At 44.9% G+C, this 25,316-nt stretch overlaps 1 protein-coding gene across 13 annotated transcripts in view; it reads right to left on the minus strand.

Moving 5' to 3' along the window:
* Positions 1-25,316, minus strand: part of plekha6 (pleckstrin homology domain containing, family A member 6) — a 29,571-nt gene that overhangs the window by 2,824 nt on the left and 1,431 nt on the right. For 2 of the 13 annotated variants that reach the window (XM_061290435.1, XM_061290434.1), the window contains exons 1-23: positions 19,844-19,887; positions 18,144-18,227; positions 17,657-17,762; positions 17,402-17,506; positions 17,099-17,171; positions 15,480-15,580; positions 10,658-10,854; positions 9,711-10,232; positions 8,944-9,412; positions 8,569-8,679; positions 6,496-6,564; positions 6,211-6,291; positions 5,883-6,032; positions 5,641-5,736; positions 5,350-5,461; positions 5,101-5,240; positions 2,687-2,762; positions 2,337-2,434; positions 1,636-1,794; positions 1,189-1,341; positions 986-1,119; positions 668-816; positions 309-412 (exon numbers count right to left, since the gene is read on the minus strand). In XM_061290435.1, coding sequence (XP_061146419.1) covers positions 327-412; positions 668-816; positions 986-1,119; positions 1,189-1,341; positions 1,636-1,794; positions 2,337-2,434; positions 2,687-2,762; positions 5,101-5,240; positions 5,350-5,461; positions 5,641-5,736; positions 5,883-6,032; positions 6,211-6,291; positions 6,496-6,564; positions 8,569-8,679; positions 8,944-9,412; positions 9,711-10,232; positions 10,658-10,854; positions 15,480-15,580; positions 17,099-17,171; positions 17,402-17,506; positions 17,657-17,762; positions 18,144-18,227; positions 19,844-19,872 — 3,300 coding nt within the window. In that variant the 5' untranslated portion in view covers positions 19,873-19,887 and the 3' untranslated portion in view covers positions 309-326. The other 11 variants (XM_061290442.1, XM_061290437.1, XM_061290440.1 and 8 more) reach the window with 11 other exon arrangements.

The raw sequence follows: 25,316 nt of genomic DNA on the forward strand, positions 1-25,316 counted from the left end.
GAAATGTGGGAGGAATACGGAGCACCTGAAGGAAATCCACGCAGGCACGGGGAGAACATGCAAACTCCACACAGGAAGGCCGGATCCGAAACGGAAGCCCGCACCTCTGAACCGTGAGGCGGACGTACGTGCATACGTGCGTGCGGGCGTGCGGCAGTGTGCCACCTGCCTTGATTTCCAGTGAATGCAAAATAAAGTCAAAGAGCAAGCCGCATCGATTCTTTTTCTAATTGCTCCGCTTCTTCAGCCAGTGAAGCAAGGTGCCAGAGGAAAAAGGTCGGTCGGTCGGTGGGTGAACACTCACTTACCTGGTCCCGTTCAGGCATTCATAATGAGGAGGTGGGAAAGTCAGCAGAGGAAGGGGGAGAGTGCAGGCTGGTTGGGGAAGTGGGGGGATCTGGGGCGCACTGGGCTGGAGTCAAATGAAGGGAAAGCATCAAAAATAAAGACTTCAAGGAGCTCAAGACGGCATGCAAACACACAAACAACACCCTTGAGGTTGTTTGTGCCTGTTAATAGGGCACAACACAACAACATCTGTGGGAAACAATTCAGGCACTCGACTTAAGCGCACCTTGGCACAATGTCATGATGTCTCCCTCCCTCCTTCCCACAATATCTTTCAGACAAACACCATGGGATCTTTTCGACGGATGGATGGGCTCACCCGAGAGAAGGCGGCTGCGACGAGAGGCTTCGGCAGCCAGAGCGCAGGAGATCTCAATGCGCTTTTCCTGCTCCTGCAATTGCTGCTGGGAATTGACTGGGGCTCCACCCTCCACAGGCCCATCCAAGGCAGGAACAACATTTTGCAGACTGAGCAAAAGCACAAACACACACACACACAGCCAGAAGGACAGGTGAGAACTGGAAGGTTAAGGTTTCCCCCCACAAACTACAGATTGTTTTGTCGTCATTGTTGCTCAAACTAACAAAATGGAAATTGAATTTCGAATGAACCTTTTCAATTCTGTGACAAACATACTTGGATTTGGCAATCAGAGTTTTGATCCGCTCAAGTTTCTTCTGCTTTTCCTTCTGCTCTTCCGGACTCAAAGGGCTGTTGTCTTCCATTTCCAGGTAGCGCTCTGGGATAATAACCTTCTCCGGAGCCATTAGCTAAGAGGTACAATGCATCATTAGTCAGAAATGATATGGAATTCATGTATTTAATTGGTCACGAATTACCTCTCTGTTAATGTCCAGATCATAATGTTCGGGTTCGACCTGCGAGCGTCTCAAGCGGGCAATTTCCTCGCGAGGTGACTCCAGTCCCTGACCTCTGACTGCTGCCTCTAAGTCATTGATGTCAATCTCGTGAGCGGTTAGCCGCCGTCGAATCTGCACACGTGATGGTTTTACCGTATATTAAAGCAGTGGCTCTCCAGTTCATAGTGCATTGGTACTGTTGACAGTGACTTTGGACTGTCGAAACCAGATTGGCATTTTTCTAGCGGAACACTGCATGGTCACAGAGCGCAAGCCACGTTTGACAAAAATGGGGCCAATCATTCTAAACAAACAAACAAACAAACAAACAAACAAACAAACAAACAAACAAACAAACAAACAAGCAAGCAGTCCAAGAACATGAGTGAGCTTCCTCAACATTTCACAGTGGCAGAGGCAACATACCACTTTGTAGCCGGCGGGTGACTGCACGCTTGAGAGATTGAGACTCCTCCTTTTGTCTCGTACAGAGCTGCTCTGGTTGCGCCGGATCCTTTCATTTTGTTCCTCCACGCTCATCTTTGACCGAAGGTCAGCTGGAAACACAGCGCTCTTGGGACGTTCCTGCGTCAAAGACCACGAGAGAAAACACGGGACATTTCAACTACCAAAGCTCACAGTGATGGGAATGCCCAAATATCATAATGAGTGGTGGACTCAAGCGTTTCGACGATTCAACTTCATCCATCCATTTTGCGAACTGATTTTTCCTCACCAAGCCATACTGAGATGGGCGGAACATTAGGCACAACATAACAACACGTTTTGTCTTGAGAGCGAGATTCGGCCATTGTTACACGCATTGTTTTTTTTTTGCTTTCCCATCTTGGAGGCCTGTATAAATCGTTTCAAAATTGTGTCTGATAAATTGGGGAGCAAATAAATGCAAGGTAGATGCTTTGTCCAGCTTTTCATTTCCTCGACTGACCGCTAACGGTCTTTCCCTAGCGATACAAACTCATAGCCGGTGAGACTGAAAAAGACCCTACTTACTGTATTGCGCTCAATCGAATCCATGGATTGAATTCCACATGGCGAGTTATATTTGACGCTTGAAGCAAGACGTATACGTAGCTTGAGTGGCTGCTAGTGTTTGGTTGACTTACCCTGGAAATCCCATTAGCCATTCTCCCATTTTGACGGGAAAGTCCAGCAGACCAGCTAGGTGAAGCATCAGCAGGTGACTTGGTTCTTGAAGGGACCCCTGAAAGCAACAAGATTTGGTCACAACCGTGGGAAAGGAGATTACGTGCGCTCAAAGCATGATTCTCTTGTGCATGACAAAGCACCATTGTTATGCATTTGGATGTTTTCTTTCATCTGGCTTCCAAACATGCCAGAGGGCATGTTAATCCCATGCCCCATGAGTGACTCTGTACCAACCACAGGATAATAATCATCAGCTGAGTCAGACTCAGTAAAGGAACTTATCGCATGGAAACCTCAATTGTTGTACCTTTGTTGACGGTGGATCGCCTTTCCAGCCCTTGGTTTTGTGGCTCACTCATATTATTCTGACCTCCAAAAGTAATCTGTAAGAGAGAAGATATGTAGATATACTTGAGCCATTGAACATCCCTCCTAGATGAGAACAGAAACGATCTGAAACGAGCAAGTATATACTATTTCTGACTTTGGTTCTTTCCTCGTGTGCTTCTTTCCATTGAACATCTACAGAGTACTTTCATGGCACGAGCAATGCATTACTTCTTGCGCCTGATCACACCAGCTCAGGCAGCTTTAATCGTTCAAAATCTTTCACGTATAAATTACTGTGTAAAATGAAATTGTCACTCCAAATGTATCCATGAGGTGAGTTATGCGCCACATGTTGGATGACAGGAAGTAGGTACTCCAACATCATTGGTGCAGAGCCTTCGTTTGCAGTGCATTTCAAATACAAATGCAGGGTATTGAATTGCCGTGGTTTCCCATTAGCAACAAATAATCCGCTCAGACCAAAGGATGTCAGATCCAGCAACGGCTTCAACCGACAGACAGCGGTGTCGGATGAAGTGCATCCAAAAAGGTGACGGTGAGAACTATTTATGGGTGGGGCACAGCAGACGTGGAATCTACAAAATACCTTTCTGACGTGAGAATCTTCCACATCATCAACGTAATCATCATCGATGCCCAAGCCGCGTAGCCAGATGGTGCTGTCAAAGGGCAAGGGAGGAATGGAGGGGGGAAAGGTAGCGGAGGATTCCAAAGGGAAATAGGACTTGGGGAGTGGGGGCCTTGGGGGTGCACTTTCCTAGATCACCAGAAGAGAAGAATACCAAGCAAGAAAGGAAGCAAAACATGGAGAAGGTTGAAGCAAGAGAACTGTGCGCATCAGCGGGAGAGAAAACAAGCCAGCTAAACGCAGAGGAGCAAGGAGTGAGGAAACAAGTATGTGCCCAGGAATCACCTGGCCTGGACCCTACCAGTAGCACCCGCCTACATTTACAACTTGAATGAAATTCGATTCTTTTATTTTCACCCCTATTTGATCCTCATTTCATAGCCATTCTCTCGGTTGCCCGGCCTCACTCCAGTTGCGTCAATGGAACATGAGGCTTTCACATTTATTTAGTCCTCATTGTGTCGCCATGTCACTGTAATCTGCCCTTCACTGATGACACACGTACACATTTTTGGCAATGGCTTTTTTCCAAATCAAATTTTAGACTCACCAAACAAGATCTCTAAAGTCATGTTGATATTTTTCACCCTTTTAGTGGTTGAGCTCATTCTTCTGATATGTAGAATTGAATAGACTTGCGACGTGCACCACAGTGTCGGCTTATTTTGGATGCCCAATGTTGGACATGAGTAAACGTTGCTTTCTTAAAAAATGGACATTGTGAGGATAGTTCGCCCAACAAAAAAAAAGTCATCGCATCATCTTGAATCCGATTGTAATCCCATCGAGTTCAAATCATTTCTAATGCGCACGTGTCATGTTAGATATGTTAATGTCTTCACGGTTCTATTCCTTATTTTGTATAGATGGGATGTGACGACTGTAATAACTAGGATCTAAGGAGTCTAAGGAAGTTCAATCATTTTCTAAAGATGGGTCTGCATAAAAACCTTATCTGAAGGCTGACTTGATGAATCAGATTGTGTTACCATACAAAGCATTGGATCAGTGTGAGGTTCAGTCTGATCGTAGGGGCGAGTCAGCATTTTAGCATTACGTGTCGAATGGAATACTTGCTGGTGCTGTTGCGTGTCAGCAAGTGTGAAATCTGGCCCATGGCATGATGTTAGCACATTAGTTTGAAAGATGTCCTGGAAAAGCAGGATCTGAGATTCAGGCATAGTAAAGTGCCTGTTCCTCTCACCATTCGGATATTCTACTAACAATGGAGATGCATGAATGGTGTCAGGAAATACATCTTTTCTTTGTCCAATCTTGACCTCTTGGCTGCAGATATTTGGCCTTATCCAAGCAAAATCTTGGAGTTGCATGTGATCTTGTACCAAGTCTGAATGTTGATTGGAAGTAGAGTCCTGGCATTGTACTTGGAGAAAGTCAATATGTGTGGCTTTGGAAGGCTTTCCAAACCTGCTTGTGATACTGTGATCCGTTTCCTCAATCACAGTATCCAATCTACCCGAGGATTCGTTCAGACTCTGCAAAACTAAGGCCGATGGAGGCAATGCGCAGTCACAGCTAATTGTGTTCATCTTTTCAGCATTTGTGCTTTTGTCAGGTTGTTCCCTGTAACTTGTTGGTCTTGTTTTGGGACTAGATTCAGTGTCGAATTGAGGAGGCATGACCCAAGATTTGGGACGAGGTTTAGGGCTAAGCTTGCTTCTAGAGTGTGAGACGGGTGTTGAAAAAGGATTGACTCCTCGCTGGGTGTGTCCGGTGCTTACCTCCGGGCCCAGCTGTTTAGAGGGGGAGACCTGGGAGCCGGGCACTGGGGAGTAAGGGCCTAGAGGGCTGCTGAGGCTTACTGAGCTGAGGGGACTGGCTGGACTATTGGTGCTAAAGGACCCCGACGCACCACTGGCCACTGTAGATGAAGAGAGGGAGACAGGTGATTGATTGATGGATTGATTGATTGATGGATTGTGAGACACTTGCACTTGTAGTAAAGCACACACTTTTATTTCTGAGGATACCTTTGTGCTTTGCTGTGTCCGTGCCTCTGGATGAGTGATTCTTGTGTAGACCCTCTAATACATCCTGGACTCTCCAAAACTCTTTCTGGATGTGCCTTCGAACCAATTCGCTCTACACCCAAAACAAAATAAAGGAATACCTTATCGGAAAAGATCTTTCCAAAATGTGCGGTTGAATCACATACTACTTCTTTTTGTCAATGTTTGTTACATAAAGATAAAGAATACTGAGTCCAAAAAGTGTCTCCACCTTCCCAGTCAAGATTTGGAGTGAAAGATGAAAACAATTACCTGGATGCCTGCGTTAAGTTGTTCCCATAGATCTCCATGAATGGCATGAGCCTCATCCTCTAATGCTTCAAATTCCATACGAGTGGTAGTTAAAGCCTGCAAGTACACTTTCTGATTGCATTGTTTCTGCAGTTGGGCAAAGGATGTTTTGCCATGGCAATGACTGACAGTGACGGAAAAGCTTTGAGAGGTTTTTCAAAACCAACTCCAAGTGTAGAAGCAAGCATCTGGCTTTGTCTTACATTGGAGGCCTGGGAAAGCTCCCCTCTGATGTTGATTAGCTGCTTTTGTAGCGTTTCCTTTTTGATATGAAGCTTTTCCATGGCCACAGGTTGGCTCTGGTACTTCTCCATCTCCTGATGAGTAGCCACCAACGCCTCCTCGAGGCTGTCCTGTAAACAGCGACCACGACGGACGGCAACATCATCTTAGGTTAGGCTTTCAAACTAGGGTCCGACGGAGGTTTCATACTACGATGAAGATTTATCTTTTACTCTGTAGGTTTTGCGCACTCCTCGTTAAATACAAAGCAGTTCATTGATGAGCAGGGTGACCAAAAAAAAAAATTACCTTGTCCATTCGTAATCTGTGAACAACTGCTTCATGATCTTTCACAATGTGATTCTGTTCACAGAGCCGGCCCAAGAGTTTCTGTCAGACATCATGTCGAACAAACAAACACAAACTGAGATGAAAACAAGTATGTTGAACACAAACGCACGCACACAAAGGACAAACGCATACGCAGGCACGCACACACAGACACACACACACACACACACACACACACACACACACACACACACACACACAGTGTATTTCAAAACGTGCAAACCCGTTTATAGTGTGACTTACACTCGTTTCAATTTCGTTTAGCTTGAGCGTCGGGTGCAACTCTCTGTAGACATCATGGAAAGGGGGCACCTGTAAAACAAAGACATCAAAAGGCCTGTTCGCAAAGGCGTAAAACAAATGAAAGCACTGCAATGTGGGAACCATTTTCCACATTTCTACTAATGGTACATGGATGGGTGCCTTGAGATGCATGATACCAGAGTTTTTCGAGATACATAAAAGGGTTAGGTTTACACATTCCAGATTCCTTCATTTAAAACAAAAAAACAAAAAAAAAAAGATGGCGCCTTCCCCATTACATGAAAGTAAAAAAATGAAACAGCAAAAACAAACATGCTAGTAAAAATGTCGAGACTTGGAATATTACACCAGACAACATGGTGATCGACATGGCGGATGTTTTTCTTGCAGACATTCAATTTAGAAAACAGTCTTTGAGATCAAATAAAGTAACCATTGTTTTACGAAAGTTGGTGGTGTGCATGATGTCTCGAACAGACTTCATCTGAAGTCAACAATCAAAGCGCATAAGTGAGGATGACCATGGTTACAAATTGGTTGCGATATCATGTATTTCCTAGACGACATAAAAATATCAGTACATGCAAGGATGAGAGGTCAAACTAGGGTTTTTGGAAAATGAGTCATCTTAGGAAGACGCGTGATTAGAAAGACACATGGAACATACACAAGGAACATATATTTGTCATCTTTCCACCGGCTTCTAGTAATCTAATATAGCGCACAAAGGACTATGATTACATGGATCCAAAGCTGCGGCTTGATGACGGACGAATCAACTCATCTCATTTTGACAAACACAAAATCCAGATTGTCGTCCTCAATCGGAAGAGTGACGTACTGTATATGAACCTACAAGAAAGGGTGCCATTTTCAAATGTTGTCCACTTCCCAAAAGTGCCATATGCAAAAATGGCGGATATTTTCGAAAACGGAACCGACCATGTGATGGAAAACGTAAAGCAAAAAAGGTGGGTGACAGAAGGCCACATGCAGACAAAAACACAACCAAAAGAGAGGCAGGCTTAGGGAAGTGTGGTTTATCTGACGAGTTGCTGCACTTTGGCCTTGGATGAAGGATACAATTGATTTCCTTACTGTCACTTTTGTACAAAAGTTCCAAAATAGCATCAGCATGAGAGTTGTGAGCAGTTTTGCTGGCTGAAGCCTGCCTCCCTGCTGCGCTCTCGCGCTCGCTCGCTCGCTCGCTCGCTCCTCTCTTACTTGAATGCAGAGCTTTGCTGCAGAGGAGGATCTCTCCACCCTTCGGGTAACCATAGCAATTAAGCGGCTTCCCTCCAGCACCTGAAGATTCAGCTCAAATGACCATCACAACAACCTGGAACACCTTGCAATTTGAATTGAATCTTTCCTCAAATAGGGGAAACATGAAGGCTGGATGAAATAGCCATCATGTCTGCACCAAACACTGGGGATGGCATGAGTTTACAAACAATGCAGATGTGTATGCCTACCTGCTGGTCTAAATAATCCAAGTTGCGTTGGAGCTGGAGATCTAATATGTCGTCCTGAACCGCGCGGCAGCAATGGTGATCAATAGGTCGGGTCAGCACACAGACACGTACATATGCAGCAGCATTTTCAGAATCGGACACAAGCAGAGCAAACAAAGCACCCAGTCACATCCCAAACAAATATGGTGTGAGGAGTCCATAAAGCGCACTTGCGGACGGGCTCCGCTTCAGGCAACGTAATGACCGACTATGGTTGCACATCACATTGAAAAGATATTATTATGTGGTCATGAGTTGCAAGGAATCTTTCCCGCAAATAGATCACCATCAGGGATTGATGTAGTATATCAGCCATGTGCTACGGTATCTGTTTGGCACACTTGGAAAATCCCTGCTATCTGCTGGAGCCAGCACCCATCACTCGTGGCACCACTCGTGCATTTATCCATCGATCACGATTGCTGTTCTCGTCTTCAATCTAAATATGAACTGTATTTCAAAAGGACGGGCCTAGCGCCACTTCACTCTCTTTATCTGCTACGATGCCCTCTCGATCGAAATGCATTGCAGCACGTACCATTTTATTGTGGATGGAAGGGGAAACAGGGTAGTTGTGGTGGTGGTGGTGGTGGTGGTGGTGCTGGTATAGTCCTTGATTTATGGACCTCCTATCACCAGAGTAGTCATACTGAAGGAAGGGAAGACCGTCATGAGGAAAGAGGAAGATGAAACCAAGAGCGACAGCAAGGACGTTAGACTGGAGAAAGGTGAAAATGCTCACAACATGAATCTTTCATTCTCTCTTTCATCACCATCTACTATGCTTAAATCTGGAAATGAACTGCAGGCATTTGGTTCGTTTTGACATTGGTTGCGCCGCCTCGAAGAAACTACGCCGGAAAATTCCAAACCACCGTCACTTGAGTGTACGATCATCCGCAATCTTGCTCACCTTTGGCGAGCTGAGCGATCTCCTCAGGTTATAGGCGGACGGATCGGCATAGATCCCGTCATCCCTCATTCGCCCAGAAAAGCGGTCAAAGCGTGCCGATGCTGATCGAGCCGGTGAGGCAAAGTTGTGCGCTGCTGGCGAGTAGGCCCCCCCGGAGGACAAGGACGGCGACCTGGGCACAGACCTGGAACGAGGCTGGATGGAAAGGCGTCTCAAAGACTTCACGTCCACTCCGCCGTAGGACTGCGGTCCCCAAGAGTCCCTGGGATACACTTGGTGAGGCCCGTCCCGCAGCGAGCGACGCTTATCCTCGACAGCCCAGCGGTGGTCGTATGCCCCCGCGGCCGAGCAAATGCTGTCAGGACGGACTCCTGGTGGATACAGCGGGTACTCCTCCAAATACTGGGGGCCGCCGCTAGGGTAGCCATAGTAGTCGAACCCTTGGTTTGCCGGGTAATAATGCGATGGACTGAGGGGAGGGAAGGGAAGGGATGGGGGGAAAAAACAATTCAGATGAGATTGGAGTGACAAAGTGTCAAGCACTTCTTCATAGTCAAGCAGCCGGAAGGCTGGCTAAGCAGCTAAACCAAAAGTACATTTCAAATGGGCTCGTCCAAGATTCAAATGATCAGTGTCAAGCACTTCTTCATAGTCAAGCAGCAGGAAGGCTGGCTAAGCAGCTAAACCAAAAGTACATTTCAAATGGGCTCGTCCAAGATTCAAATGATCAGCAAGCTTGGAGGTCCCTTCACTTTGTTGATGTTTACCTGTTGATGTCCTCCTGGGACACCATGACCCGCCGCTGGTTGACCCAATGCTGCAGTTGCGCCATTGAGCTTTTCCTTTGGGCCACTCTCTCGGGGCCAGTTCTAGGAACAAAGCCTCTTCTCAACACCACGTTGGGATGCTGTTCCCTGGTGTCATCGGGTGGCTGGACACCCCCTCCCGCTTGTCTTTGAGGCGTAGCCGTGCTGTGATTTTGCGCTCGAGGGGCTTTACTCTTATGGTTTTGGGGTGCGGGGAAATGATTCGTCCAACCGTTTGGATTGGGGATGCTTGGAGCATGGCCACAGGCAGGCCCTCCGCCTTCATCTTCAGTTTTTCCTCCGCAGTCCTCTTGTCTGGCACTGTTGTTCACTGCGCTTTGATCAGAACAAGACGTTGACAGTGGCGGCGTTTCCAAGTTGTCTAGCCCATTGTCATTTGCCGTTATCTGTTGTTTCACTTCTATTTGCGGCTCGCTGTCTCGAGTAACCATGGTCCGCTCTGGGGTGACAGCTGTGTTTGATCTAAAACAGGAACAAAACAATCAATCCATCAAAAAATATTCCATGATATGTATCCATTATGTGTACCACTTGTCTTCATCAACCGGAGCAGAGTGGACTTTGGGCTACGCTTTGCACCGATCACCAACCAATCATCACCGAGCTCCATCCACCACTTTGTGTACAAATTGCACTGCAGGCAAAGGCCATGCGCCGTGTCCATTTTCTATTGCAATATGCGTACGGATATACACGATATATGGAAGGCTGCTACAGACTGACCAGCCAGCCAGCCAGCCACCATTGCAGTGCATACTTTGAACTGCAATCATTTCAATTGCCATTCACGTTATTGGTATACTTTCGGATTCCACCAATAAATGAGTGTATTTGATATGCATTAAGTTTGTTGGTTCTGTGTCGGTGCGGGTGGGCGGTTGCGACACCTCTGCGATGGATTAACGTTGACCTCTGCGGCCTCGCTCATGGCTGCGATCCACTCTTTCTGTTCTTCATAGCTGTCTGTACTGAAGTAATATGTCCTGGTTCCAGCATGTTCCGCCTGTACGCAAAACACAACAGGAGCTTTCAACTCCCCATTTTCTTCCTCTTCTTCTTCTCCTCCTCCTTCTTCCAACCACACCTAGGGATGATGACAGAACAAGAAGAGATAAGAAAACAAACGAAGCACTCGCTGGTCAGCATTTCCGTTCAAGTCGTTTGCAACAAATTCATCCCCACATGCACGGCAGATGCAAAGGTTTTGATGCATGCATGTGCCTGAGGAGCCCAAAATTGGATTAGGAGTGATGAGTAATACAACACAAGCATCTACAGAAATATGGCTTTAGATTAACCAAGAAATATTTTTTGAAAAATCTGTTATGCATAGTCTTTGCGGTTCTCTTGTTACGATTTCCAGAAATAACAATCGGAACATGCACTATCATGTCAATACCAGGCATGCGTATTCGCACGCACACAATAAGAGAGACAAAAACAAGAAAAAAAAAAAAACACTTGTACCTACTTTACTTTTATAGCCAAACAGGAAACAAGGAGTGAAGGCCGGCACAACTCACGGGGATGGGTAGGAAGAAGAGACAAGAAGGGGAGGGGGGGGCAAGGTTACACCTTGGGATTACAAAGGTCTTTCGGCTCCAACGATTTGCACGTGTCAAATTGGAACAATTCAAGCTGTGCTACAAATCCTGGTTAGTCAACACTTCCTTCCAGTTGAAAGCACTCACACTAGCAATTGTTACAACTACCACAAGGAGGAAGCAGATCAAACAAGAGAAGATAGCGCCTAGCGCAGAAGCATCTGATGAACTCACACCACTCATAGAGTCTCAGAGACATTACTGTGCAATAACATCCTGCTCCTCACAGCTTTTTGAATTTGTCTACACTGTTTTTGCCATTTCACATGTCCTGAATGTTGTTAGTCACCTAAATGTTGAACAGAGGGTGTGTTTCTACCGAAGTCAAATTCCTTGTTTGGCACGCTCAAACATGGCGAATAAAAAACTCTTGAATCTTGAATCTTCCATGGAGCTGATACATGGGCAATCTTTGGCTGATATTCTGCCCACGTTGATTCCATTTTTACCACTACCGTCCAACTCTTTGGGCTCACTGATAAACGCCTGTTTTCTTCAAATAAAATGGCTATTTCTTTTCAACGAGGATAACAAACTAATCAGGAATGCACTGTGGGAAATGACTATTGTCGCTGCAAACGTCTGCTTTTGAATGCAATATCTACACCGAGGCCCATTTACAGCCACCACTCTTCTAATATGGTCCGTCCATTGTGTTTGCTAATTGGGTTACAAGGCTAATAGATGATTAGAGACAGAGAGAGATTCATATCAATAGAGATACTATATACGTCTACTATAGATCAAATCCTTAAAGATGAAAGGAGCACCAGGAGGAAATGATGTGAACTCATTTTCTGGTTCCAGCTTGGAACACTGACATGTTCCGCTTACTGCGGTGCCAGTGCCGTCACGTGACGCGATGCAATGGGCAGAAGGACGACGACACAGCACCACCCAGCAGTAACCTAGCAACAGAGGAGGGGCCCTGTGCACGTGAGCGCCAGTGTGTGCGCGAGTGCATCTGTGTGTGTGTGTTCCTTGACTTGACCTTCACTGAATACAGAAGGAAGGAAGGAAGGATGCAAAGAGTAAACATTTCTACTTGACCGTTGGGAAGCCACGTGGGGCGTTTGGGGCGGATTAATCGGCTTTGTACATTTGATCACTCGGATTGGCTGATAGCGAGCGAATAAGAAGAGGAAATTACGGACAGTGAGCAATGGAAAGAAAGCCTTGAGAATTTCATTCATTTTGCACTCATCGAAGAACAAGAAGTCCAAAGGATTGCTTCACCTGACAGTTCATTGTGGGTGAAAAATATAATATCATATATAAATAAAGATACATTTGATTGTATTCATCTTTTTTTTATTCATCTTTAGCCATCTGAGATGAGTTTTTTCAGCTCATCACAGCAGATAAAAATAAATAAGTCGATAAAAAGGTGTGACTATTTTGTTCACACGCTGACACTTGAAGGATGTGAGGGTGAGGCATACTTGCACGGCCCACACAAGTCATACAAACACACCCATAAGTCGAACAAAAGTGCACTGGAGTATTGAGTCAAACTTGCTGGCAAATCTGCGAAATTCCAAATGGTATACCGACAACGGCTTCAGACACATTTTAGGAAGTATGTATCAAATAAAAGATTGACTAGGTTGTGTGACCACACTGCATGGGTGATCAACTATTTGTATCCGATTACAAAGTCGTATATTTCTTCACCTCAAAGTGAAATGCTTTCAAGCAGGCAGTTGAGACGTTTCTCCCGCACAAGCTGTCCTCTGGCTATGGACACACCCCTGTCTGAACTACTGCCACTTTGGAAAGTTGCAGGTACAACAGGTTTGGAGAACTGCACAATAGACAACCGGCAATAAAACAACTCTTGGTATGAAAGTCACACGTGTGTGGGGATGCGTTGGACAGGCTTCACCATATAACATGAACACAGATTTCATTCAAGTATGTCGGATAAGATTAACACCTGTTCGCACCTGCTTGCTCCTTTGGTTCAACAAACAAACAAACCAATATTATTTTGGACTGAAAACAGAGCTTTGCTTGCTTTCTCACGTCATCTGTGAGTCATTTGTCATCATTCCACGTAAAAGCCAGAAGCAGTTTGGAAGATACAGGTTAGAACCTGATCCTTCTCAATGACAGCCTGAGGGAGATTGGGAAACTTGGACATTGTTACGTCACGTCTTCTGTACCCTGTACAGCATTGTTGACAAATGACCAAAAGCACCATGAGGAGAAAGAAGAATAAGCTCGGAAAATTCGGCATGTAGCAAAGGAGTACCAATTATTAGAGATTGCGGGAGTGAGTGGGAATACACCAATAGTACCAATCAATGCAAGCGACTGTGATAACATACTACCTGCGATACATTCAAAAGCCAAATGTTTTTGCTGGGAGAAAACCCATGCTAAGCTCTCTTCCACTGTGCTGCACATTTCAAATCAATTTGTGTCATCGCTGATGCAAAAATCAATGACCTTTCCAAAGCCGCAGGGTTGAGGAAGTAATACTTTTAATTTACTGTGCACTGCTTCATGATAACAGCATTTTTGGGGACTTGAAGGAAAGGTAGCTTTTCTCACTCACAACCTTCTCGTCGCCGTTTCCAATTGGTTAACGGTCCAGAGGTTTCTGCAGATCAACCCCAGCATTTGCAGCAAAATTGGTGCCGTTCAGTAAAGTCAAAAACAAGCAGCCTTGGCCAAATGCCAAAGAAACAGGCAATCAGTTCAGGGTGTGTTTGTAAAAAAACAGAATGTTAGCACCTTCTCCTCACACTTCTGTTGTTTGGCATTCAAATCAGAGCTTGTGTCGGTCTTTGTGCGGCTTTTCTCCAGGTGCTCCGGTCCCCCTCCCACATTCCAAGTACATGCATGGTAGGCCGATTCAGCACTCCAAATTGCCCCTAAATGTGCGTGCAAATAGTTGTTTGGCAATGTGTGCCCTGCAATTGGCCGGCAACTAGTTCAGGGTGTCTGAAGTTGACTGCTGGGATAGGCGACCCTTGTGAGGAAATGGCTGGCTGGCTGGATGAATGAATGAATGGATGTCTACCATTTGAGACTTTTTGCCTACCATCTGGCTTTGCAATTCCTAGATGACGTTAAGTGACAGTGTCCCGTCAAAAAAAAAGAAATGAAATTTGCTATTTATAGTGCGTCTTGGTCCTTTAGCCCTGGGCATAGTGATGATTCACTCTACTCTATCGGATTGTTTAAAATTAGACAAGCCTTTCTGTGATCTAGACGTAACTGTCACACTTTGTTCGGCTTAAAATGGGCTTGCATGACTTCAAATACGTATCTTCTATTATTGACCTCTTTCTGACATTTCATCCCTGCATTTAACTTGACTTTTTGGTGCATTTGTGTTTTAGTGTGTGGCCTTTAACATTGAAAGCTATTGAAAGTGGCTATCATAAGTTGATCCCTGTTAATATTAACTACGGTGACAGTAAACAGAACTAAAGTGTCTAATCAGGAATATTGAGGAAATGAACCCCATGGCAGTCCAAACTAAGTGTATTTGCCGTACCAGATCCAGCTGCATGCGTACAAACGTGTGGGTGTGTGTGTTTGTTTGCGTTTGTACGATTGTGTGTGTGCACGATGGCTACATGTGCTGGACTTTGCTCCCATGCTGTAAATGCAATGAGAGTCAACAAAAAGAACTAAATGTCCTGAAAGGTGAAGGAAAGTCATAATGACAAACACTGACTGCAACCAATTTCCAGCTTTCGGTCGTTTTGTGTGTTTCACACGGATGCTGACACGCAAACAAGATATTATGAAGATAAATGATCAAGTTTTTTTAGAGAGTTGGAATTTCATTGGGTGATTCTTGCCTGCCAGTAGCAGCAAATGTGTCAAGTCTTTGGGCTCTATTATGGATGCCCAGAACCAAAATAGAGCCAATCAGAAGCCAACACGAACAAATACTTAGAACTCAGTAAATGCTGCTTGCATTGACATTGTTTTTTTTTGTTTTTGTCTTTTGATTTTATATTTGGATGGGATGCCGCCAGTGCATATGTCTCGTTATGAAAAGAGTCTTCTTCGGGATAGTATTGCAGGAAATGATGTCTAACAGCTGACGTGACCTCTTGACCGCCCTTGCTCGGGATGTACCGACCTTAAAGGCAAACTTGCGGGTGATGTTATCCGAAGGCTGCACTCCTCCAATCCGGAAACTGAGCAGAGGCAAACTCCCTAGAACGGCGTCCTCCTTCTCATCTGTGGAGAAGAAAACAACGGTGTGGAAATGCGCCAAAAGAAGAGGATCACAATGAGCATTATGGGAAAAGTCAGGGCAAGACAGTGGCGCGTAGACTTTGAACCACGCTGACAGTCTCCATCAGGTTCCTTTCAAAAAATGGAAAGCACTTCAAATGGCTCCCTCACACCAAAATCCAGTAGTCACAAATAGGAGCGCTGGAGAAAAGCACCGGTGTCGAATGGATAAGAAATGTCAGCATGATTTCTTGAGAGCTCCTCCAATGGATAGGATTTGATTTGTCCTTTTCTCTTACCTTCTATTCTCTGAATGTATAGCTCTGCGTTGCCAATCGTCCAGCTACTGACTGCTGTGTGTTTGCGTGCGTATTGAGGAAGAGAGAGAGAGAGAGAGAGAGCCAGAGACAGAAAGAGAGAGAGAGAGAGAGAGAGACAGACAGACAGAGGGGGAGGGTTTGTGCAATCATACAATACACTGATCCCTCCTCTGTGTGAGCGTGCATGTTCGTTGTGTGTGTGTGTGTTTGTGTGTGTGCGTGCGTGCGTGTGTGCGCACACGCAAGCAAGATCATGATCAGCCCATATGAGTCAGCGCAGCAAGAATTTCTCTGTACCTGCTGGCGGTCTGAACCAATTCAGCGTGGAGCACACGCGAGTGCACGATATTGGGACACGCACGCCTCTTTCGGACTTTCTGCCGCAATAGAAGCAATGACCGCCTACTCCATTCAACGTTCAAGCTAGTTTCCTCATTCAAGCTGACAACAACTGACAAAAAAGAAAAAAGTTTGAGCCTACAGTTTGCCGGAGACGAAACGTTAGCTAAGTGGGTGTGTAAACACATGCAGCGGCGCCAACCACAGCACTGTGAGAAGCATAGGCAGCTTTAGAAATCACAGCAGGGAGCACAAAAGTGCTTTTCTTTCGCCCATTCTTTGCTCTTTGCTGGCATGGCTATCACGTTGCTACATTACGTACATGACCGCTCCGCTCCTCGTCAGGCAGGCCCTCTTTTCCAAAATACAGTGGGGAAGAAGGAAACGTGGTAAGAATGAAGAGAAAGAGACTTGGACCAAGTCATCCCAATCAGAAGCAATCAGCTTGACCAGAATTCCTACGAGTGCAGCTCGGCCAAATTATCTGGGGTCGTGATTTGTCTTTTCACGTTCAAACCCACTATTTCAATACAAAGTCAATTGACGTTCACTTTGTAAATCCCCCGGTCGCTGAATAAAAAACAGAAGTGCACAGTGACCTATCGTCCAGACCCATGTAGCGTTCACATTTGATTGCAAGGTACTTTACAGCGGCACAAAGGTCCAAAAGACAGGTCACCCAGTTAAACAGACTTAGTTGATCATTTATAGGGTGCCACGTTTTGAAAGGCCATCATTGCGCTTCAACGATGAAGACGAACAATTGTAGTCGTTTAATGATTCATATCGCTACGTATGTCTGTGATATATGAGCTCTCCTGCTGGCTAGAAAGAAACTCACCCCAGATGTTAGTAAACACACCTTTATAGTAGAAGAGACATCTGTCAGAGAGGACAAACCACCTCTTGTTCCATTGCTTCACTCCGCTACTGGCCTGTTGGGAACACGCATGCCATGCCATTATTATTCTATCAAACGAAAACACTGCACTACCAATATATTGCATCATCTCTTTAAGACATTGGTAGACTGAGGATCATTTTACAGCTTGGGAACTTGTCAGTTGTACAACATCAGCTCCATCTTGAATAACGCCCAGCAGAGGTTTCACTTCCTGCAGCTACTATGGCAAATATGCCAGTCTGGTTTGAAAAATAGACCTACCTGCTTGTACAGCCAGCCTGCTTTGTGGACTTCTGCTTTAGGATTCCTGCGCATGGAGTTGGAGCGCTTCCCAAACGTAGCTGCCTTTCTTGGAGTTCGAGATGTCTGAAAGGCAGGAGAACATTTCAAATGACCAAACGCCCACGGTGTATATACTACTAATCAAATGCTGCCAATTTTTATAGAAAAAAAAAAAAAATAAATAAATAAAAAAATAAAAAAATAGACATCCATCCATACACGTGTGTTTCTTACCCGTGCACAAGGTGGTACTTCTTGAGACACCATGTTTGTACTTTTGGTGTGATTGACCTTCTCAGCACCAGTGTTGACTTTTCCTTTCATGGTCAAATCACAGCTCCTGACAAGAACAATCATATCAACATGCGACATTGCCTCACCTTTCTCAAAATGCACTCAACCTTCATTAAACTCACGTTTGAATCTTGCGTCCTGTCGAGACAAGAGCAAATATAGCGGAAAGAAGTCACATTTACCTTACCGCCGAACTACCGTATGCACTATGTACGTACATCATTGACATTGCATTGCAGTGCTACAGCTTGTTATGGTTGTTTATTCCTTCAGCATCCAGAGTAGCGTAGTAAATAAGCTCTTTGAGCACTCCTGCAATATAGTCCCGTTATTACTCAAGCACCAATCCAAATAGCTTTGAGAAGAGCTTCCAGCACTGTGATGAAATTAGCACGATGAGAAGTGTGCGAGGAGCACGTTGACTCACTGCAGATTGGTGTGTATTGCTGCAGGTTCTTGCAGCTGGAGCACGTTCATTGCCGATCCAGCTGTTCTACTGCCGTCATGTTGACTGCAAACAGACACATTTGCAACATCAAAATAAAGAGGTCTCAGATGAAATCGTTTACAAACAGTCGCGGCTATTTGGACGGCGGGCGGCTCGTGTCGGGGCAGCCGGTGGTTAACCGCTCAAACGTCCATTGATGAACATAGCGGCGAAATTCTTAGGACATTGCTAACCACGTACTTTTATTTGCTAAAATGAATGTAAGAGCTGCCTACGAAAGCAAGATGATTAGAGTAACTTATCCAATAACACACTTTCATGCCACTGCTCTAGATTGTACTCATTATCAAAGCTTTGGATCAGCATGTAAATGTAAGAATTTGCCTAGAAGCAGAGTGTGAGCAGGTGTTGGGTGCACGTGTGTGTCTGTGTGTGTGTGTGTGCGCATTTGCATGCATGCATGCACGTGTGTCTGTGTGGATACGTGTCTCTAGTTAACCTACAAACCTATTTAGAGGCAGCTGCTAATGAAGTATATATGTGGATAAACACATAGGTATCTACTAGTGTATGCAGCTTGCAGTGATGCAGTGTAGGTTGCTCCTTTCTTTTGACTTTTGTTTTTTAGAATGAGCAAACTTGGACGGTATGTTAAACGATTGACTTTTGTGATTCATTTCTGTGTTCGCACACTGAGCAGCCGATCACCGGAAGGCTCGTATTTTTCATTGGTCATGAAAACGTTATCATCGTAAACCTTATGAAGCCTTCATTAAAGAAATATGGACTTTTAGCTGTATAAGTTGTACAGTAGGTCAGTGTGGCCATGCTGTTATGACACTCCACACTTAGTATCATCTATAACTGATGAACTATTATTCTTTCCTGGATTTTTGACTTTGCATCACAGATACACGTATACGTGTACAAACAAGCACAAATACCCGGTGCCAAAGCCGCAACAACACACGAGGAGGAGGAGATTGAGCTTCGGTGGGCCACCGCACAAGCACAGGATATTCCTTTTCGATCCATTAGGCTACACAACGCACAGCATTGATAGATAAGGCAACAGCTTATCCTGCAATGTTTCCCATTCATACTGCATTGCAGTCATCTGTGACCTACAAGCGTCTGGCCATCCATCGGCTCCTTCCTCTCGCTCTCGCTCTCTCTCTCGCTCTCTCAGCCTCCCCTCTTCCTTCTCCCACATCCCGCCTCCATTCTGCCCTGCCTCCACCTACCTGACTCTCTTGTCCACTCGGAACTTCAGCATCCTCCCTTGGATCACTCATGTACAAAGGGTATGGCGGACGGCACAAACAGAAGGACACAGATGTAGAAAGGAAGGAGGCGAGCTGAGGAAAGATGGGGAAGGGGAGGGAGTCACATTGCTGCCACCCTCTTTCTCCTTCAGACCGCATGCCCCTCTCTCCCTCTGGCTGCTTGTTCCCTCACCTGCTTCACCCTCTCCTTTCTCTCGCTTGAGTCCCCCTCCTCTCGTTCGCTCACACAAACACACACACTCGCCGTCTTCTGGCAAAGAAATGCGGAACTAAGCGTATCTCATAGCTGATGCAGTACATGCTGTACACACACACAAACAGCGCCCAGCGTTGTCATTGTACAACTGATTTGCAACAAAGTGAAGATATTATCTGTGCCACCGGAATGTTTACCTCTTTGTAATATTTCCCTCAGAATCCATTTGGCCAAAATATGAGTCATGAATCCAATGTGAAATGACATTCGAGGGGATAGTGTTGTCTGTAAGGAAAGTGGCAACGTTCATCATCAGGAGAGCAGCCAGTTCTCAGATAAAGGAGGACATTCACATTTGTACCTCGGTTCCAACAGAGACAGTAGTCATAATCTCCAAATCTTCCCAGCCCACAAGTTCAGCCTTAGCACCATGTGATGGATGTCTCAGGCAGGACATTTTCAATGAGGCTTAAGGCAAGTGCCCAGCTCAGATTTGCTGTATCTATGCAAACAGTTCTTTTGGGGGGGGGGGGGGGGGGGAAGGCAACATCCTTTAGCTTCATGAGTTGTTGATAGTGCAGCCAGTAAACATGCAGGACATTGAACTGCAGTATGCTGTAACTGAGCGGTCGCCAACCTTTTATGCACCAACGACCGAATACTTGTCCGATAACATTTTCACAGACCGGCTATTAATTGCTGTGGGTGGGTCCACCGTGGACATGGGGCTCAAAACTTCACTTTTCCCTTTGATGGCTTGTGAAGTCAAAGTCTGCTTTATTGTCATTTCTTCTTCACATGCCAAGACACACAAAGAAAGGACGTTCCCACTATCCCACGGTGACAAGACATAGTACACAATATATACATACAAGTAAACAACACAAAAAAAATAAAAACAAGAAGGCACAAACAATGAATAAATAAGAGTGATAAATAAATGATAAATAAACAAATAACATAATAAATAAGAGGAGCAAAAATGGAGCAAGTGTGCATCCAGCAGACAGTCAGCATGCAGACGTGCCTTGGTGCAGATGGTGTAAATATGATCATGCAATTGCAATGCTAGCTAGCAGGTGCTTCTCACCACTCTGTTTTCAGAAATACTCAGCAGTAGGGGCAAATGACAAAGACAACAGACGTCTGTCCCAGTTGGCAAATTCGTCAGTCAGTCGATGCCAGGCAGCCACCAGAGGACGCGTGCTGTCCTCTGGTGGATAAAAACAGACACACACACACACACATATATGTGCTCTGTAACAATACTCTGTTATTTATTTATTCATGTATCCATTAATTTTTTGCGGTCCGGTGGTTTGCACGTCCGCCTCACAGTGCAGAGGTTGTGGGTTTGATTCCGACTTTGGCCTCCCTGTGTGGATTTTGCATGTTCTTCCCGTTCCTGCATGACTTTTCTCTGGCTAATCCCATTTCCTCCCACGTTCCAAAGCCACGCTAAGCCGATTGACTGCTCCAAATTGTCCGTAGGTGTGATTGTGGGTGTGAAGGCTTATTTAATTGTGCCCTGCGATTGTCTGGCAACCAGTTCAGGCAGGGTAAATCCCGCCTAGCGCAGAAAGACAAAGAAAAAGAAAAAGAAATACAGACTGCCGCTTCAGCACGCCTGCCTAGTGGCAGAAAATGAATGGATTGATGAAAAAAAGAACAAACCAATGGAATCTCATGGGAATCAATATACTTGACTATTTCTGACTGTGCTTTAAGCGCTCCTTGACACACCAAGAGCCACGATGGCAACTAATTCTAGAGCCCTAGGGTATTAGCCTTCTTACCAGCAAGTCAGCCCAACCCCACAGGACGACGAGTCGCGCCGATGCCATGCGCTCAGCAGATCTTCCTTCATTGGAATTGTGAAATTGTGAATTCATAGGACAGCGTGAGATGCGCTGGGTGCTAAGTCATTCATTACTCAAGTCGTGTCAAATCAAAGTGCTGGATCAGTAGCATGAATGAATATTAACATTTCCCATCACATTGTTTACTCGTCATTTGCACTTGGATCAAATGAATAGAAATCATGACCACGTTTATATAGTTGATTTGATTTTTTCATTCGCTGCATGTTTTTGTGTGTCCAAAGAAAAGGAATGTGTTTCTTTGTGTTTACAATTCTTCCAGGCGAGCCAGCACAAACCCGAGATGACACATCTGTTCACACTCTCTTACTCCTCCCCTCCCCTCCCTGTCCCTCTCCACTTGAAGCAAGCCTGCCCTCCATCACTTTTAAATTTAGTTTGCATTTTCCCGCTGCCAATTCAGCAACTGAGCAGTCGCCAATGTGTGCGAGGCTAGAATGAGAGGAATTTAAACAAGCGGGAGGGAGAAACAATCTGTCTTTGCACCAATGATTATTTTCTCTCAATCACGTCTCATTGAGCACACATCAAGCATCTGGCTTCTTTTCTTCATCAACTGATGTTTCTTAAGAATGGTTACATCCAAACTATTGCAGATTTTATCGGGAAAGGCACTTTAAGCACCTTCAATCTGGTCACATTGCTAATTGACTCCTTTCTCCGATTTGATCTTGTAGAAGTCATATAAGTCTATGGCGGTGGCGCTTAACCTGGGTTCAATTAAACCCCGGCCGCGAGTTCGCTGAGCCAGAGTCAATGGAGGTCAAGCCACATAGACGCAAGCTCCCAGACACTGTGCTCATAGGAATCATGGAACCGTAAACTCTTCACTTTCTACACAGAGAGAAGATAAATATGTCAAGATCTCCTTTTATGTATCAGGCTTTTCGGAGAGCGCCCCACTCTGCTATCCCATTAGTCATATCAGCAACTCTGCCTAGCCTGAGCATACTCACATGCAGCTACATGCACACACACACACGCACCTATGCCAACACAACTAAAAGGAATCAGAAAAATGCACACTTCAACTCACAAGCACACATGACAACACCAACTGGAAACAATGTATACAATAATAGATTGTTTACAATTCATATTTGTAAGTGGAAAGACTATTGGCCATACAATCTACCTACATCATCCCAATTGAAATGAGCTCATTAGCATGTGACAAGAGGCTCACGCAATGTACGAGCTAAAAAGCAAACATCTGATCCAAGAACTGACAACTACAAGAAAAGAAAGGATGCAACTATTGGCGAAAAGAAAGAGAGAAAAGTTGGAATTTGAAAGTGCCAACGCTCAACCGCATCCAGATCATGCAAAGAAATATTTCATCCCCAGCTTCATATTATGGTTAACCAACAAATTGAACCATCCATGCTTGATGTTCACCTCCAGCCTGCCAGAGAAGGCTGGCTGCCGTCGCTATTGGACAGCGCTTTCAATGACTCTGAAACTTGCTCCAACCATCAATTCTCTGACCACACGGCCATCTCAGTAGAAGAGGAATCTTTCAAGATGTCCTTTCATTTCTTAGGATGTTCTCTGTAATCATGTTGGTCACAGCCATGTCTAGCCTGATGTCTCTCACACATGCGCATGTGATCCACAACCAAAAAGCCCCAAAAAAAACCAAGCCAAAATTACACGCGTGCTCCCTTCCTTCAACTCTCAAATGTACAAGGGCTGCTACTTACCTTTCTTAGTTCACGTCACGTCTCTTCTTGTTGCTTTCTACGCTCCTGCCTGTCTTCCTGCGTGCTTCCAGCAAGCTCCTATCAGACGAAGCCAGGCGAGGCGAGACGATAGGGCTGGCCCGGGTTGGGCTGGGCTGGAATGGGCTTGTTTGTAGAAAAGCCCAAGTGGTCAGGAGAGAAAGAGAAAGTAAGAGAGCTTGAACGCATGCGAGTGCACAAATGAAAGAGAAGAGAAATTTGAAACCAGCAAGTCTCCAGAAACAATCAACCCCCCACCCTTCCTCTTCTCTGCAAGCTCCATCCCTCTCACTGCTTTACTCGTGCTCTTGTCATTAACCGCAACACATTTCATACTATGATTATTCAATGGTGCTTCGTTTCCAGGTGAGACTATGTTCATTTGACGTCTTTGCCCTTCTCATTTCTTAGTATTTCATATTAGGCATGATCTTGTATTAGCAAAAATCTCATCTGGTCTTGTGGGGTTTGTGTCACCTCCCAGCACATGTCGCTGAAAATTGGAGATGGCAAATGTTTCCGCTGCCACCGCTGTTTCATTGCATACACCTCAAAAGCAAATGAATCATCAACGATGGTTTGCTCAACCCAAACCAATCTGTCTTGCCTTTGATAGGATGGCCGCCAAGCAGCGTTTGGACAAAGTCATGAAAAGGGATGAGAGCCTGAAAATTCTTCAGCAAACCTCAAAGCAGGTGCTTGAAACAGGGACAATTGCAGCAAGACACAGACCTCAAACACACATCCAAGGTGCTTGTGGAATGTATAGACAAGGGTGACGTTAAGCTTGGCAACATCAAATTGTTGGTAGCGTTGTGCAACCGCGCCGTACATTTGAACTTTACGACTGAACTTGAATGTTGTAACTATGCCAAGAACGCCAAAATCAATGGAATGAACATGGATTCAGACTTGTGCGCAAACGTCTTCATCTATCATGACACCAGAAAAAAAATCCAATCCAATCTAGAGAATGCAGCTTTTCATTTAGGAAATCAACAAACAAAGTTAATTGAGATCATGACCAAGCGCTAATCATTTGCCCAAGGGCCAAAGTGAAGCGCTAGTCTGAATTGTGCTGGTAAGGGAAAGGGAAAAAATAAGGCAGACCATCAAAGTAGAGCAAAGGTCACAATGCTTGAAAACGTACGATTGGGACTAGACTTGTTTGATGTAAGCAAGCAGATACTGTAAACATAGTTTGAAGGTTTCTAATGTACACCGTTAGTTTCTTAAAAGGCCCACGACCACGCCACCGTGGACGCAAATCCACCACAAACAGGGTTCGCTCAACCCTCGATCAAACATTGGAAAAAAAACAAAATTAAAAAAACCATGTGGCCTGGTTGGAGAGACCATGCACTGGGCATAGTAATTAGATTTGAACTTGCCAGAGTTCACCAGTGGAGAGGAAGGAGCGTGCGACTGATGCAGAATGAATAGGAACCACTCGTTGGCTAGGGGAGGAATAGACGTACGTACAAGTCAAGTCCATTTATGCGGAAGGGAGAAGAAACGTGGACATTTTTCATGCAGTAGAAATATCCTACATGGGTGGCTGAAAATGGATGAAAATACAGAAATATAGCACTCAAATCATTTTGCAATATTTACTACTTTGTGCCAGGTTGTCTTGACAAATGATGATTGTTCATTTCAAATTTTGAAATGAATCAAACATTTATATTTAGCATCATGTCAAAAGTAATCATGAGATGTGAAATAATAATGATATAAGTCATATGCTTTTGAATTGTGATTTAAGAATTAATGTGGGGGGGGGGAGGACCTGCATGAAACAGGTCTGGACAAAAATGGTTCCGTTAATAAAAATAAGACCCTCTGGTCTGCACACTCAAAGTCTGCCTAAGCAACATTGCACGTTTGTTGACAAAAGTAGTCAATCAGATCACTGGGAAGCCTCACTAAAATCCCATCAACCATTAGGAGGATGGACGATTGTGAAAAATATTCAGATCATTTAAAGAAAAGCATTTGCACTGCAGCAGAAAACAATGAATATCATTATTACTATTCGGCTATTCCTCGATTACCTTGTGTTGCTGTTG

This window comes from Syngnathus typhle, linkage group LG11 (genome assembly GCF_033458585.1).
Source record: "Syngnathus typhle isolate RoL2023-S1 ecotype Sweden linkage group LG11, RoL_Styp_1.0, whole genome shotgun sequence".
NCBI classification, from domain to species: Eukaryota; Metazoa; Chordata; class Actinopteri; order Syngnathiformes; family Syngnathidae; genus Syngnathus; species Syngnathus typhle.